The 17096-nt window shown below is 35.7% G+C and overlaps 1 protein-coding gene and 1 long non-coding RNA gene across 2 annotated transcripts; one reads left to right on the top strand and one right to left on the bottom strand.

Annotated features, from left to right (window-relative positions):
- Positions 1–6342: 6342 nt before the first annotated feature.
- Positions 6343–13182, bottom strand: LOC113727328 (phosphatidylinositol 4-phosphate 5-kinase 5). The gene is made up of 8 exons (XM_027251425.2): positions 11255–13182; positions 10022–10189; positions 9193–9358; positions 8865–8981; positions 8585–8778; positions 7593–7738; positions 7441–7513; positions 6343–7124 (listed from the first exon to the last, which is right to left on the bottom strand). The coding sequence occupies exons 1-8, from the start codon at positions 12442–12444 to the stop codon at positions 6842–6844; spliced, it is 2337 nt and encodes a 778-aa protein (XP_027107226.1). The 5' UTR covers positions 12445–13182; the 3' UTR covers positions 6343–6841.
- A 1646-nt stretch (positions 13183–14828) lies between these two features.
- Positions 14829–16840, top strand: LOC140035342 (uncharacterized). The gene is made up of 2 exons (XR_011839477.1): positions 14829–15197; positions 15851–16840. It is a non-coding gene; the product is annotated as an uncharacterized lncRNA (long non-coding RNA).
- The last annotated feature ends 256 nt before the right edge of the window (positions 16841–17096 follow it).

Raw genomic sequence — 17096 nt, 5'->3', positions numbered from 1 at the left:
CACCATCTCGAAGCTAAAAGACAGGGATACAACAATGTAGAAGGCCACTCAGTCCAAATCCTAGCACAACTAGGTCAAAAATGCAGAATACCAAACCAGAACCGTAATTGCAGGTTTACAAATCACACTATGCTGTAATTAGTCCAACTCAGTCTATACAGGTCCAAATGCATTGATTCCAAAGGCATGCGGTAGCCAAGACATCCAGCTACATTTCATCAGAAGACACCAACATCCAAATCCAAAGCAATTCCAGTCAAAACAGACGATTACAAGTGCAGTTCGCACATTCTGATCAACCCAGCAACAGTAAAATCGACATATCTCACTCTACACTACTCCAAATGACCTGAAATTTTACAGGCACCTCAAACACATCAATACCTACAACTTTCATGTTTTAAGTAAAGTCCAATTCGGTCTCTAACCATATGATACAAAACCGGACAGAAAAGGGGGTTATGAAACCCTAACTTCCTCTAATTCCAAAATTGGTTGCAATTACCAATCATTTACACCTACTAGAGTCATTACCCCTCATTACCAACCATCATAAATAACCACAATATCATGATAATATTAAATCAGAAAATTCATCAATAAAATAAAAACTTCACCAATTCATCTCAAACCAAGAAATAAATCACAAATTTCAGCACTTTAGCCACCACTAGGCACAAATTAAGCATCATTAGGTGTAGGAGGAAGTTCAAGCACCACTTACCTAGTAAACAAGAGAAAAGGAGTTGTAGAACACCTTAGCTTCCTTGAACACTTCCACAAAAACACTTACTAGCACCAAAGGGAGGGATTTTATGGAGTAGAAACTAGTTTATGTGATTGGTTTTGGAAGATTGAGCTAAATGGAAGCTAAAATGTTGAAGAGTTTCTTTCTTCTTTGCTCAAGAGAGAACCGGCCATGGAGGAGAAGAAAAGAGTGAATTTTAGTGATTTTTTTGGAGATATTTAACTCAATGGTAAAAAGTCAAAAAGGGTGAATAGTGTCCAACAAAGTCTAACCAAGGATATAGTGACACTTGGCACTTCATAAATGCATCTTTATCACTTGGTTCCTTCTCACATCAATCAAATCACCTCCTCTTCTTATCTCTTAACACCCGATAAATTTCACACAGTATCCGGAATTTAACCTAATTGGCCGAATTTTTGCGAACTTTTCGCACTAGTGGGTCCCACGTCCATTATATACTCTTAATTTTTCAAAAACTCTCCAATACTAGAAAAATCATCTAAAAACTATAATTACTCATAAAATTTACCAGGAGAATTTTCCTAAGCCAGAAAATGCAAAAATTATGCCTTTAAATGGGAAAAATCCTAAGAAAATTATTAGGGATTTACGGGTTCTCACATCTTTCCTTTATGTTCGGCAAAAATTACATGTTATACCATATTCTACTAAATATATGTCCGTGCTATGATACAAATCTAAGTTTTGAAAAAATGGAAGATATTGGGTCCCATCGGATCTAAATAATCTTATTTTTTTGAACATGAAGAGATAAAGAAGCCATTGCAATTGCCGGAAATACTAGGCCTACTAAAGGCACAAAAATAGAGGGAAAGCTGAAAGTTATCATAGAATGGGTGCCTCGATTTATTATTTGTACCTGTTATTATTATTTATAAATAAAGATATCTTACAATAATTATAATTAAGAATTTGAATTCTTATGAATTTTAAATTTATATTTTATTATTAATTTAATTCAATTTTAAATTCTGAGTATAGATCTAAGTATCTATATATCTATATTTAAATATCTAAGTAAATATATAGAATAACCACAAGGAGTGTAGAAGGAAAAAAATTCATTTATTTATCTTTTTTATCTTTTGAATCTTTCTTTTTATTCTACACGAAGGGAAAGGTATGTATGATAATCTATTTTTTCTTTTCTTTGTCTTTTATTCTTGTATTCTAATTTAATAAAGAAAGAGTTTGTTGCACATTATCGAAAGATTCGTTAGAATCCGAACCAACAGAGATTTTTAGCTAAATAAGGGATTTTGGGGAAATGGAAATAGAGAAAAATAAAAAAAAAACTCTTTATTTTTTATATTTTATTTGATACGTAAGATAAAATAAGAAATTTGTTTTGTTTGCCTAATTTGAAGAATTCAATCTTTTTTTTAATAGAGACTTCTTAATAAAAATTTGAATTAAGAATCAGAAATAAGAAATATAAGTAAAAAAGAATTATCCACAACTTTTGATTTGTTCTACAATTTGAACTTATGCCACCAAAGAAAATTCCATTCTTATTTCCTTTGATTCCGATAAACTAACTACTCGTTTATTACAAATAACAAATAATTGTTGAACTTAGTGCTCTGTTTCATTTTGATTCAAAGGAACGAAAGCATGGAACTGAAATAACTCACTAAGAACGCTTTTTAAAAGATTACGCGGTACGATTAGGTCGAATAAACCCTTCTGGAATAAATATTCAGCGGCTTGTGAACCTTCAGGTACTGTTGTATTCAATGTTTGTTCAATTACTCTTTTACCTGCAAATGCAATATAGGCGTTGGGTTCGGCAATAATGATATCACCCAACATACCAAAACTGGCTGTTACTCCGCCAGTAGTAGGAGATGTAAGGATTGATACATAAAATAACTTTTTATTTGATTGATAATCATATAAAGCAGACGAAATTTTAGCCATTTGCATCAAGCTCAAACTTCCTTCTTGCATGCGTACCCCCCCCCCCCCCCCGAAGCACATACTATAATAAGAGGTAGCAACTTTTTGGTAGCGTATTCAATCAAACGGGTTATTTTTTCCCCAACTACGGATCCCATACTACCCCCCATAAACTGAAAATCCATAACCCCAACTGCTACAGGAATGCCATTTAGTTGGCCTATGCCTGTTTGAACAGCCTCGGTTAATCCTGTCTTCTTTTGATAAGAATCAATACGATCTTTATAAGGTTCCTCCTCCGAATGAAATTCAATGGGATCCAGAGAGGCCATGTCTTCATCCATAGGATCCCAAGTACTAGGATCGATCGAAAGTTCGATTCTTTCTGAACTATTCATTTTCAAACGATATCCACATTGTTCACAAATATTCATTTTTGATTTCAAAAATTTCTTATAATTTAATCCATAACAATTTTCACATTGAACCCACAAATGCCTATATTTTTGAGTTACATCGAGATCATTAGAACTTTCTATTATAGTAAAATCGCTCCCCTTCACGTGGGTTTGTATATCCGAAACCTCTCCTTCACTATTATTTCTACTTTCACCACAAATGGAACTATAGATGTAACTATCGCTGTAATTATCCCCTCCACTTACAATGGAAGTCTCAATCCAAATTTGAGACTGAAGATAACTGTCAATGCAACTATTAATATGATTATTCCAACTATATTGAGTATCATACATGTAATGATTATAGTAGGTATCTTCGCTTGTAGATCCATTATTCAGATAACTAGAATTCCAATAAGTATTTTTTAGTTCACTCCGAAACGAATGATTGTTGTCAATCTCAAAAATTTTATTTTCAATATCAAAATATATGGAAAAATTGTCTCCATTACTATCCTTAACTAAAAAAGTGTCATCGGAAATGAAATTCCGAATGTCTTTAACGACGAATAAATGATCAACCTTACTGTAACTAGAATCGTCACGACCCCCCCAACTCTGAATGTTTTTAGTCCTATCTTTTATATCCGGCTCATCACCTTCACTGGCATTTTCAATAGAACCAAGACTTTCCGTTGATTTATTTAGCCCACACCGCATTCGAACTCCTTCTTAAACAACATCGAATTAAACCACCATCTTTCCATAGACTTTTCTTGCCTCCTATTTGCATGAAAATACAATAGATGAATAGTCATTCGATCCAAAATTTATTTATTTGAATTTGAATATTTTATTTCCTATGTAAAATAAACATAGAAATCCAATCACTAGAATTTTTTTAGTAACTAATAAAATAGGGAGTTTGAGTATTGAAAAAAATTCTTTTTGTTTTGTGGAAATTCAGGGGTAATATGTCACTATACATGAATATAATATGATGGAACCCCTCTTCATTATAAATATCATGATAAAGAGTACTTTCTCCTATGTCGTGTCAAATTCGCATCGAAAAAAAAAAATATTTGTTTTATTCTATAAATCTTTTTTTCGTAAAATCTCGTCTAATAACTAACTAATAATAAGTAATAACTTAAGGTTTTATTCCATCAATAGGGAACGAAAAGGACAATATACGGGATAGGTATAAAACGGCTTGCTTGGGGGAAACTGCAGAATATAAAAGAATATGCCAACCCTAAGGATCCAGAGGATTAATTGTGGATCCAAGACAGTAATAGAAAGATTTTATTCTTAGATTTTTTATTTAATTTAAAATATTCTTTATCTAGATAAGTATGTATTTATCTAAAATAGATGCAATAGAATCTTTGCATTCGGCTCAATCTTTTAATAAAAGATTGGGCTGAGTTTAATTGAAATTTAACTAAGAGAAAAAAGGTAATTACAAATCTTTCTCTTTATCCAATTTATCCATCGCTTCAAAATTAAATCGGATTTCCTTCCATACCTCACAAGCAGCAGCTAGTTCAGGACTCCATTTACTAGCCTCGCGGATAATTTCATTACCCTCAGCAGCAAGATCACGCCCTTCATTACGAGCTTTTACACATGCTTCTAGAGCTACTCGATTCGCTACAGCACCTGGCGCATTACCCCAAGGGTGTCCTAAAGTTCCTCCACCGAACTGTAGTACAGAATCATCCCCAAAAATCTCGGTCAGAGCAGGCATATGCCAAACGTGAATACCTTCTGAAGCCACGGGTATAACACCTGGTAGAGAGACCCAATCTTGAGTGAAATAAATACCGCGGCTTCGGTCTTTTTCAATAAAATCATCATGCAGTAAATCAACAAAGCCCAAAGTGATATCTCTTTCCCCTTCAAGTTTACCTACTACGGTACCAGCGTGAATATGATCTCCACCAGACATACGTAACGCTTTAGCTAGTATGAGGAAATGCATACCATGATTCTTCTGTCTATCAATAACCGCATGCATTGCGCGGTGGATGTGAAGAAGTAGGCCATTATCTCGGCAATAATGGGCCAAGCTAGTATTTGCAGTGTTGACTGGAGGGAGGTCATATTGACACTGAACTTCATAAGAAGATTCAGGAAAATTTTATGTCAATCCGGAATAATTATTTGAAAACTCTAATAGTTGCTTCATGGGTAATAGAAAAGTTTCGCATGAATATATAAGAGTTTTATTTAGTTCCATTTAACATATACTAAATGGATCCCATTTAGCATGTGGAATAGCAAGTCAGGTTTTTATGTATTCATGTGGAATTTTTTTCATTGATTCTGGACCAACTACTAAATATGCCAAGTAGCCATTTCGGACTGACATAAGAATTTCTCGAAGATTCACAGAGCAGGTTTGAAATTTCAGCTTTGCAACTTCTGGGTGTAAAAATGCAACATGCAGAGAAAGATCTACGAGCATCAAAAATACGTCTACGAGTTCATCTGTCTTTATATGAAAATAAAGAATAAAACAATTGACTCATATAGCCTAAGACATGTATTCTTGCAATCCACATTTGTACAGAAAAAATATTCAACAAAATAAAAAAATGTGTTAAATGACTTTAATTTTACTCTAAATACAAAAGCAGCAAGTGTGCACATAGTTTTGACTTTCATAGATACATTTCTAGCACTCGCGAAAAAATTCACTGGCAAATCTGGAAATTGTTTGCCTAGCCCCTAACTCGGCTGAGCTGGAGGTTTTTCCTGGTTGATGAGTCCTTTCCTTCAAGGGTTTATGGTATCAGGCATTAAAATTCTCTTCGATTACCAAAATTGGCCACAAACATATTACTAATTTATTAAATATGGAGGAGACAAGGAGGAGTTGTGGCTTCTGTTGCCACTGTTTGTTTCTAGAAAGAAACCATGTTGTCCAAACAAATCTCTTTATTTTTTTTATTTTATTTTTGCATAAAACCGTAAGATTTTGTTGAAGAAACTTAGAAAATTTACACTTGTGTAAAAAGGCGGTCATCACTATAACCTGCTCTTACAAAGCAAAACAGAACATTTTGCCAAACAACTGGTGGCTGCAGCTCCATTCAAGAGCAATGTCCCATTTTGCTTGGTTCTTCTCCAACCACTCCAGGAGCAAACCCATTTTGTATATTAGATACAATAGCGTGAAGCAGTTCGGCAATCCGAAGCAGGACTCTTTAGTAGTTTTGCAATTCTAGCTTTTTAAATACGATACACGGTCAGGACAAACATCCATCATGAAACAATCAAATCAGTAGTCTTTTGGAGGATATTTACATGAGAACGACTGTATTTTGCTTCATATGAAGAATACCATTCCTATTTCTTTTTTTCTTTTTTTTGTATACAATATTATACAGCCCTGAGATCCCTGAGCTAATCACCCTCAAGGACAAAAAGAATTTGAGTACCAAAAAACCCCTACTAACTCGGCTTCATCTTCATTTACAATCGCACTCAGGCTTGCTGAGTACCCCTGCTTGAAATGCTATTCTATGTACCTTGATGTATTGACACCTTTAACTATAAACAAAAGGAAGAGAAGTTTATGAAGGCAAAATTACTGCAAAATGGGACTGCGACAGCCATTGTCCATCTGTGGATGGCAATTGCTTTTAAGGCCAAACTCTTGGAAACTTTTGCTGGATGGCATGCTTATCTGATCAGTGTCTGGCCATTCAAGGACGTCTACCTGGAGTTAGTAGAAGATAGTGAAGTACTGCATATAGCCTTAGCTGTCTTCTGTGAATGCTTTGAATACAAAGTCACGGAAGCGTCTTGAATATTGTCTGGGGTCAACAGCTGAGATTGAAGTAGGATCAAATTGGATTGATTTGTATGCATGCTCAAGCTTCTTGCTAATGTCATAATCTTGTAGTATATCTATGATACCGAAAATGAGTACAATGTCATAGAATTCTCCTGTAGGTTCTCCAATCAACTCAAAATCGTTTTTTCTGACTGTTGCCTCCGCACGTGCTGGCATACTAATGCCTAATCTAATGGAAGCACACCTGCCAAGCAAGTCAGTACACGATTATTGTTCAGTAAAGGATCTTACTGCTTATCAACCAGAAAGGAAGGCATGGACAACAAAACTAATTACTGAAGCTTAATGATGGTTGAACAGACCTCAAGCTCAAAAAACCAAAACTACAGAGATAGACACACTTATAAGCAGAATAAAATGCTGTGAATGTGAAGAGAAGAATTAAGACAAAGAGGAAAAGCATGATATAGGGGATTAATCCGATGGATTAGAACTTAAATCGACATGACAAAATAAACTAAGCTGAAAAGACTGCGGTTCACTTTGTCAGAATGTTTTACCTAGAAGGATCAAAAAGCAGATCCATGTCTGCCTTGGAAAGCCGAGGAGTTGCTCCTTCACCATTTAGGTCTCCTGCAAGCAAATTCAAGCATACAGCTTACAGAAAGTCTTCAAAAACGAAGAAGTTTTCATATGAAAGTTGGACATTTACCAGGAGTATTCCCTGCTCTAGAACTTCGAGCCTCACATGTCAGTGGCTCCCCAGATTGTGAAACTTCTCGAAAGTGGACACCTACTAAAAGACTGTAATCCATGATTCTCTCCTGCTCAAGAAAATCACAGTCCCTGTCCACTTGCCTGCATAAAAGAAACTGCAGCTGATGCAATCAAATAAATCTAATGTGTATTTAGTAGCATTTATTAGCCGAATGTTCAGTCTGCAAATGCATCTCTGCCTATATCAAAACAATCATCATGTAAACCTTGTCTGCAATAAACAGATTTATATGCACTTACTAAATTAGAGTGTCAAATTCTTGCACCAAAACAGGTCTAAAGGTAAACTGCTTGTAACCACAGTTCCCCAAAATCCAACAAATGTAATGTTTTGAAACTGATGAAACAGTTCATATGGTGCTTTTGGAATGATACATAGGTAATTATCACAGTAAGCAAACTTTTTATCCCACATCCAGTACTTCAGCTGTTTATGTTTAGTACACGATTGGACATACTCATAATATATGCAAGAGTAAACCATTCTCTAGTTCAGAATCCCATTTGATGGTTTTCGAGATGTTTTACAGTGTCCCCTTAGACAGATCTGCAATAGTTCTCAAATTACAAGAATCAAATCTTTACGCACCAAAGTCAATTAATAGTTCTGCATGAACAGGGTTCAAGTTTAAATAATCAAACAGAGAGTATTCGCCTTGAAAATTTACAAGAATCTCAATCAGAAAGTATTCAACTTGAAATTTATCTTTCATTCCTTTCCTAATGTAGGTAAGACATGTGGAAAAAATTATTATTTTTAATATAAATCTTTAATCAGATAACTTTTCCTTATTGATGTAGGTAAGTCATGTGAAACTGGATTTGTATATCTTTCACTCTTAAAACTATCGTGACTTTTCCTAAATAGAAAATTCTCTTACATTACTGTTAGTTTAGCAACACAGTGTAAGAATAGAAAATGATCACCTGCAGAACTCTTGGAACCAGATCTTCTGCAGTCGAAAGATGAAGTTAAGATCAAGGTCTTTGAGGGTAGTTGTTGAATCAATTTCAGATTCAGGTTTATCAGTTAAGCGGCCATGGGAAGAACCTTTCAAGTCAAAACGCCGGTGAATTGCATACTCTGTGCAGAACAAATTCCCCATTATGACAAACCGCACCTGCACATTAAATCCACTGTGTAACCGAAAGCATAGGAGTTTGTTGTTCACACCAGATATTAGCATTGACAACACCTGAAGATTACCTTCTTCTGTGCAGATCCCGTTAACTTTACGCAATGCAGGCCATAGAATTTTGCAATTAGGGTGTTCTCAAAGGCTCGAACATGATTGTAATAAGCTGGAAGCATCCTTAAAAGTACCTGTTTCAGCAGTTGTCAACTAAGACAAAGCTGCTATTTACAATCATCTTAAATCTAAAAGCTCGTGATTACTTTTCACAATGTCACAATAAATTTTCCCATAAAAGGTATGATCTGATACTGGTAAACAAAGACACAAAAGTGATGCCAACAAATTAAGAAAAACAAAGTATTTGTGTTTTCCATATTTGAAGCAGAAAAATGAACTCACTTTTACTTCTGCCTTCTTCATGGTCTTTATCATGTACTTGTCATCATTGGTAAGGTAAAAAAAGCTTCCACTTTTTCCAGGGGAGGAGAGCTCCCGCAGAGCATCATTTCCACAAATAGATATCATGTAATCTGCTGGATCCACCTTAAATAGCTTCCTCAGAGTCCTGCAAGTAGATTTGGCTCTAATCATGCTTGGAAGTCAGTGAAAACGCTACTGCACTATGACCAAAAAAATGACTAAGTATTTCCCTCCCACCACCTCTCCAATTCTCTATCACCTTTGTATGCTTTTCCAAAGGATTCAAATTCAGATAAGTTATGGATGTCATGAGTTGAAATATCTGTAAAATAAATCTCAATAATTAAAAATTTGTTTCTCTTTCTAAAATAAGACTTCATAAAGCTCCTTGGAAACTCAATCAGAAGTGCAGTGAACCCAGAGGATATCTTTAAATACTTGAGTGACACTTTTATCTTTTGGAATTTTAAAGTACAGAAACTGAAGAGGTTTGAGAATGCATAGGAATTCCAATTCAAAAGTAAATGACATATAAAACAACAGAGAATTTAGAACATCTTTGTCAACAAAATCCAGCACATAATAGCAATCAAATAAAGGGAAAATACAGTTGAGCCTTTCCAGTAGAAATACCCAACTAAAGGAAAACAAAAATATGATTGTGGGCCTTTCATGATTTCTATGAAACAGTTGCCATCATCCCACAGCTTTACTTTCTTGTTAGAGGCCGTACTAAAGATTGGAAGTTGAAATGTAAAATCATGATGTCAGAGCATCTAGATTCAAAACAAACTTACCAAGAGCTCACCTGAAAACCAATGGGCAGTAATCCTTCCATCTAAAATCACAAGATTGATGTGGTGGTGTATATTTTGATCCTTCTGGAGGAAATTTAGTCCAAAGCTTTTCCCTTGTGTCAAATGCTGTAGTTCTTAGATCAAGTGATTGGGCAGGAGCAGGCCTGCCCACTGAATGCCTAGAATGACATCATATATCAGGTATAAGCATGTACACAAGGGAAAAGAAATAAAGATCTACTTAAAAATTATCAATGCAATCTTTCGCATTAAAGAAATGATGGTGGACATGTTATTGGATATTAAATAATTTGATTAATTGTCAACTTTCATGTCGCCAATCATCCCCAGAACATCTTTATCGGTGAGCTGTGTTTATTTAAGTAAAGAGCTCCATATCTTGCTGTAAAAACATGGGTAGAAATGCAGCCATATAGGAGGTAAGCTGGAAGTGTATAATAGATCGTTATACATAGCAGAAATCCAGGAGATATTACAGGAAGATGCTTTTTGACTAGAAGAACCAATTTACATATACTCTCTTCGAAATAGGAATCCATATTTAAACTGGTGATAGTTTAAGTCCAGCAGAAAGAAAGTAATGTTAATGTCACTAAAGTGTCCTGCGACTCAGTTTGTATTCTTTTTAAGGGGACAAGATAAAGGCTTTATTCTTCTTCTCTGCATCACCTACAATTTTAGCATCATCTAGTGTGGTTAGAACAAATAAGTGATCAAAGCACAATTTTCCACTCTAAATTCAAAACCAGTACCAGTATTTCTTCTGTAATACAATTATTTTAGGGCGAGAGACATTCTGTTCATATTGTTCTAACAAGTTCATTATAATGAGACCAAATGGAGAAGCAGATAAGATGGTTGCAATCCAAGTTCTATGCGCCAATCACAAACTAACTGAACAACTGAAAATGAAAAGAGAAGGCATTGAACATTAAGACAATCTATCTGCAGGTTGCCAATATGTGAGAGATTAAATCTTTCATTCTCTTGCCATACTATTACGATGCCTAAAGAATCACTAAAACCATAAAGCAAAAGCTTGGAAACCATATTACCTCAAAATTTTCAAAAGGTTCTATTATAACAGCATCCTTTTGCTAACTATCACAACAGAAACATCAACTAGATAGCAAAAATGGATTCAAATAAAAAAGCATGAAACAGGACACCTTTCATAGCCACCAGGAAAACAGGGTGTGGGGCGGAAGGACAACCAAATTTACCTTATTCCAAGCTGCAAATTGAGCATCAGTTCATAATTTCTATGGCCTTTTGTTATTGTCCTTCCTTGCCTTTTTGTTGGCTGTATTCTGATATGGTGATGTCTTTTTCTTTTTGATGTATCTCCATCATCAGACCTTAAGCTCCCAAAACCTTCATCATCTTCTCTCCCTCGTCCCATTTGTCCATTCATTTCAGACCCGAAATCAGATTCAGAACCCCAACTAGTGCCACCTGCACTGCTTAATCTCCCATCTGCAGATGCTCGCCTTGTCCTTGCATCATTTACTCTCGAGTTCTTCAATGTTGGCTGCTTCTGCAAGAATTCTCCTTCACAGGGCCAATTAACCATTTTTTGTGAAGGAAATACTGATATCTTCTCACCTCGACTAATCCTGCAATCCTTCAAATAATTTATATACACCTCCTGAGGATCCCAATCAAAATGACCTATCTGTGAATTTGAAGGATAATAAGTCCCAGTCATCTCTTTAGGGTCCTGACTCCATACTCCCACATAAAAGCTCCCATCCAACCATCTATACGTCCCATTCCCTTTTGGCAATCCATCCTCCCAACAACCGTCATACCTATTCCCGCTTGCCCAAATCATGGTACCACTGCCATTCATCTTTCCATTCCTCCATTGCCCAATATACTGATTCCCATTGTTCCATTGGTACCTCCCCTGCCCATCAGGCCGGCCGCGGCGCCAATTCCCATCATAATGATCACCATTGGTGTAATTCTTTGTCCCTCTCCCATGTTTCATGTTAAATACCCAAGAACCTCTGTATGTGTCGTTTGAACAACCTATGTAGGTCCCTTCACCATCCATATACCCATTCTTGAATTGACCCTCATAGGTAGCACCTGAAGGCCAGCTAAACTTTCCTTTACCATTTGTCTTTCCTCTAACCCATTCACCAACATACATACAACCATCTGACCACAAATATTTGCCATGGCCATTGGGGCAATTATCAGCCCACTGCCCAGTATACATATCTCCATTGGAGAAGACTTTCTCTGCATGATAGACCTCACCTGGATTGTCTAGATCATCATCAACATGGGCCACTGACATTGTTCCAAAAATGCTGACTCCCGCCCTTTTCTTCTTTGCAGCCGCTTGTGCTTTTCTCACCTTAGATTCCCAACCCTTCACAATGCCATGGAGTTCTTTGCTCATTCTCCCCCAGAAATCAATCCTCCTCCCTCCTTTCTTTCTTCGTCAGCTCCAAAACCAACTTCTTTTCAAGGATCAAACAGTCTCTTCTATGTCAAAACCAACTTCTTTTCACGGATCAAACAGTCTCTTCTGTCACCGACGTGACCTTCAATACAAGACCAACAACCATATCTTCCTCAAAAAAGCCACCCTCAGAACAGTCACCAATCGAATTCTGTGCTGCCCAAAAAAGATAACAGCAAAAACTGAACATCAAGGATTAAAAACAATCTTCTCTTTTATGGACCATTTGCTGCAATGGCTGCATCCATTTGAAGAACGACAGCTAAAACCCCAGAATCAAGAATCAGTTCTGCAATGTGATCCTGAATTGAAATGTTCCTCTATTGATTTTTCTGATAATGGGAATTGTTTCCTTTTTTCTTTTTTGTGTCTTTTTCTGAAATGGGTGTCTAGTGTTTGGAGAAACAGGAACTGTTGGATTGAGAGGAAAGCAAAAGAGCGGAATAATCCAATTAGCGTCTTTTTCTTTTGGTTGAGAAATACATTCTTTTGTTTTTTTTGACCTTTTTCTTTTCTTCATCCATTTTCTTTTTTTTTTTTAATATCCCTTTTCTTTTTTTCCTGAACAACAATTCTCTGCCTCCGGGTTTGCCTCCTAAATCTACTGACAGACCCAACATATGGAAGGTTGAGACTACGAGGAGAGACATGGTGACTGTGATGTCTTCGTGTCTGGCATTTTTGATGTCTCAACTGGACCGACATCCTACTTCCCTTAACTAGCCCTTGTTCACGTATAAGTTGACGTTTACTACAGGGTATCTACTATCTACTGATAGTACGACACGTCTATTCATGATAGTACTAGTATAATGATGTCCAGATGAAAATTTTTTTTTTTTTTTTTTTTTGGGTATTATAAGGTAAGCACTCCAATGATTGAGAATCCAGATCTTGCGCTGCACTGCAATCCCCAAAAACAAATTAGTTGCTCTTTTTCTTTAGGGATAATTGCAGAAACCTCTTCTGAGATTTTTGACATTTGCACTGATCTTCCCTCTAGGTTTAGAAATTGCATTCACCTCCCCTGAACAGTAACAATTTGTTGCAGAAACCTCCCTGACAGCTTTTGTAGAAGTGAGATAAGAAATTTCTTCCAATTTTGCCCTCTTCTTGCTTGACAATTATTATTTGCTGGACAATTGCTTAACTAATTATCTAATTAGTTAATAGTTAAACTAATTAACTATTAACTAATTATTTGATTAATTATTAACTAATTAACTAATTAATTAATTAACTAATTAACTAATTTCTATTTATCTAATTAACTAATTAACTAAAGCTATTGTCTGTCCAAAACTAACAAACTATTTGCATGTTAAACTAATTAACTAATTAACTGCTTAACTAATTAACAAACTATTTGCATGTTAAACTATATGCAGTACGCATTACCTATAAAGAGCCGATACTTTAAATAGGTAATGCGTACTGCATATAGTTTAACATGCAAATAGTTTGTTAATTAGTTAGTTAATTAATTAGTTAATTAGTTTAACATGCAAATAGTTTGTTAGTTTCAGACAGATAATAGCTTTAGTTAATTAGTTAATTAGATAAATAGAAATTAGTTAATTAGTTAATTAATTAATTAGATAATTAGTTAGTTAATTAGTTAAGTAGTTAATTATTTAATTAGTTTAACATGCAAATAGTTTGTTAGTTTCGGACAGACAACAGCTTTAGTTAATTAGTTAATTAGATAATTAGTTGATTAGTTAATTTGATAAACAGAAATTAGTTAATTAGTTAATTAATTAATTAGATAATTAGTTAGTTAAGTAGTTAATTATTTAATTAGTTTAACATGCAAATAGTTTGTTAGTTTCGGACAGACAACAGCTTTAGTTAATTAGTTAATTAGTTACGCAGTTAATTAGTTAATTAGTTTAACATGCAAATAGTTTGTTAGTTTTGGATAAACAACAACATTAGTTAATTAGTTAATTAGATAAATAAAAATTAGTTAATTAATTAATTGGATAATTAGTTAGTTAATTAGTTAAGCAGTTAATTAGTTAATTAGTTTAACATGCAAATAGTTTTGTGAGAACCCAGAAAAAAAAAATTTATTATTTATTTATTTATTATTTTATTCCTGTGCACCGTTTTCTTGTATTTTCTTTATTATATTACTTTTATTAACATTTTATCAGTAAATATAGTTTTTAAATCATTTTTCTAGTATAAGGTAGTTCGTGAGAAATTTGGAACGTATTTTGGACGTGGGACCCGCTAGTGCATTTAGTGAGAGAAATTCGACCAATTCGGTTAAATTGTTCATAAAGGGATTTCATTACTAGGTGTTAGGAGATGATTAGAGGTTACCTAGATGGATTAACTCTGGAGGGACAAGAGGATAACACTAAACAAAACAAGGTGCCACGTGTCCAAATGTGGTTGGACCAAGCTTACCTAACTTTGCCTAACTTTCTTTGTCATTACATAAAAGTCCAAATTTGACCAAAACCTCTTCATTCTTCACCTCCTCATAGCCGAACCTCTCCAGCCAAGAAGGAAAAACATTCTTCAACCTTTCATCTCCAAATCCTTGCTCAATCTTGAAAATCAACCGATTGTTTCTTGAATTAGTCCGTAGAATCATCTTGCTAGGAGGGTTTGAAGACCTTGGTGGTGTTGTTTTGGAAGAAAACTCTCTAAGCTTCAACCTTTCTTGAAGAACTAAGGTATATTGCTTGGAACTCATCTTTTGTTTCTAATTTTGGCCAAGTGGTGCCTTATAGTAGCTATATACGTGATTGTACGGAAGATTTGGTGGATTGGAGTGAAGTTTCCTAATTTTCTGATTTTTCTTGGAATTTTTCTGGTTTCATATGATGGATATGATTGGGTTTGATTTGGTGGTTCCAAATGGTGTTTTATAGCTCACTTGTGCGTTAATTGTAGTTAATTGCGGAAAATTGCCGCTTATGCGGAAAATTTCAGATTTAGGGTTTCAATTGGGGCTTTGCTATGGTTGATTGTTGAGCTTCTAATTGGCTAGTATTGAGGGGTATTGTGACCCTAATGAAGTATATTGAATGCCTTATGAAGTGTTTGGGTGCTTGTGGTTGTGTTGGATGGTTTTTATTGGTGTCTTGTAGGTTGGAAAAGCTGAAATTTTAGGGGAAATGCTGTCCGAGTGTCTAGGGCATTGGATCCTTGTGAGTTGGGTTGAGATTGACTAGAAATGAATAATTTTAGGGTTGTTTCTACTTTTAACCCTAAATATTATGTATTTTTCATTTCCAAGCTATATTTGGGTTTTACCTTAATAGTTCCTATTAAAAGGTATTCGACTCGTGTTTGAGTCTTAATTGTACTTTCTTGATTATTATAGGGCGTGCCGGTGATCCGAGGCTCACGTCGGGCGAAAACTTGTGAAATTTCTTTGTTTGACTTGGTGAGTGTACTACTCACATATTTGTTATTCCGTGGCTTTCTTGTACTTGAATTCTGTGTTTTGGACTAGTTGTGATGATTGTTTGGACTAGGTGAGGCGAGGGTGTACTTTACCACTCTCGTACTCTCTGGCCTACTTGTTTGGTTATGATATAACTTGAATACTCTTGACTGTGTTTGATTTGGTGTCGCTTGGATGCCGATCCTTAATGTAACTCTGGATCTGTACTGTTTACTTTGAGCTCTACCTCATTGGAAGTCAATGGACTCGAGCCAGTAAGGACTTGGTCGGGGACATTTGACAAGCCATGGGGACTGTATTTGAGAATCTTTGGGTATGAGACCCTAGATTCCGGTTTACTCGAGTAATACCAATTCTGTACTGTGTGGTGTTCGGGCCCGGTAAGGGGAAAGTGAGGTGGACGGATAATTGGAGTAAAGAGGGGTCTACGGTCATGATTACCTGGTATACATTGACGGAGAGTCAATGAGATGAGATCAAGTATGGCAAAAGAGGAAAAGGGCTCTTGAGAGCCATCCGTATCCTTTTATTCCTTACATTTGGGTGTTATTGCTTTTACTTACTTGACGAACGTATTTGGACTGAATGCTCTTGAGTTTATGTGATCTGGGTATATGTACGTGACTGTACCTCATTGGGCGAAAGCTCACTTCGTGAACTTTGTTTTCCTTACAGGGAATTATCTTTTGGACTTTTGACTGTGATGAGTAAGTTGAGTGGAGCTAGTCGAGAGATTTTGTATAGCTCCTCAATAGTTGGAACCTTTGTTGTACTTGGATTTAAATGCTTTCTTTTGGCTTGTAACCATACAAAAGTGGTTTGTAATAGGGTGTATTCCTATCCAATGGATTGTACTTGGCTTGTATATACTCTTTTCAGTGATTGTTGGAAATTTCTTGTAATCAATGGGATCTTGGCGGATTGTGACGTGGCAGCCACTATTCGCTTTACGTTTTGCCTTTTGTTTTCCCGTTTCTCATTTATTGGGTTGATTAAGCGCGCCAATATTTTCCCGAACGACTTGAGTTAGTGTTTGACCGTTTTAGTAGTCCTGGCGAGAGCTGGGCAGGCAGTCCGCTAACTCCTTTGGTACGCCTTAGGGGAAGGTGGGGCTGTCACAAGTGGTATCAGAGCCTAGGCTAGAAATAACCTGGGCGAACCA

Source organism: Coffea arabica, chromosome 2c, assembly GCF_036785885.1.
Source record: "Coffea arabica cultivar ET-39 chromosome 2c, Coffea Arabica ET-39 HiFi, whole genome shotgun sequence".
In the NCBI taxonomy this organism is placed as follows: domain Eukaryota; kingdom Viridiplantae; phylum Streptophyta; class Magnoliopsida; order Gentianales; family Rubiaceae; genus Coffea; species Coffea arabica.
Note: the sequence above shows the minus strand (reverse complement) of the source record. Positions and strands in the feature narration are given on the sequence as shown.

Bases quoted from the DNA above. Each gene is read 5' to 3' on its own strand.
- LOC113727328 (XM_027251425.2), bottom strand. From the start codon at position 12,444: ATGAGCAAAGAACTCCATGGCATTGTGAAGGGTTGGGAATCTAAGGTG. The intron at 8,982-9,192 runs GTGAGTTCATTT...CTGCTGAAACAG, and splicing joins TGAAGAAGGCAGAAGTAAAA to GTACTTTTAAGGATGCTTCC. The intron at 7,514-7,592 runs GTAAATGTCCAA...ATTTGCTTGCAG, and splicing joins TAGAGCAGGGAATACTCCTG to GAGACCTAAATGGTGAAGGA.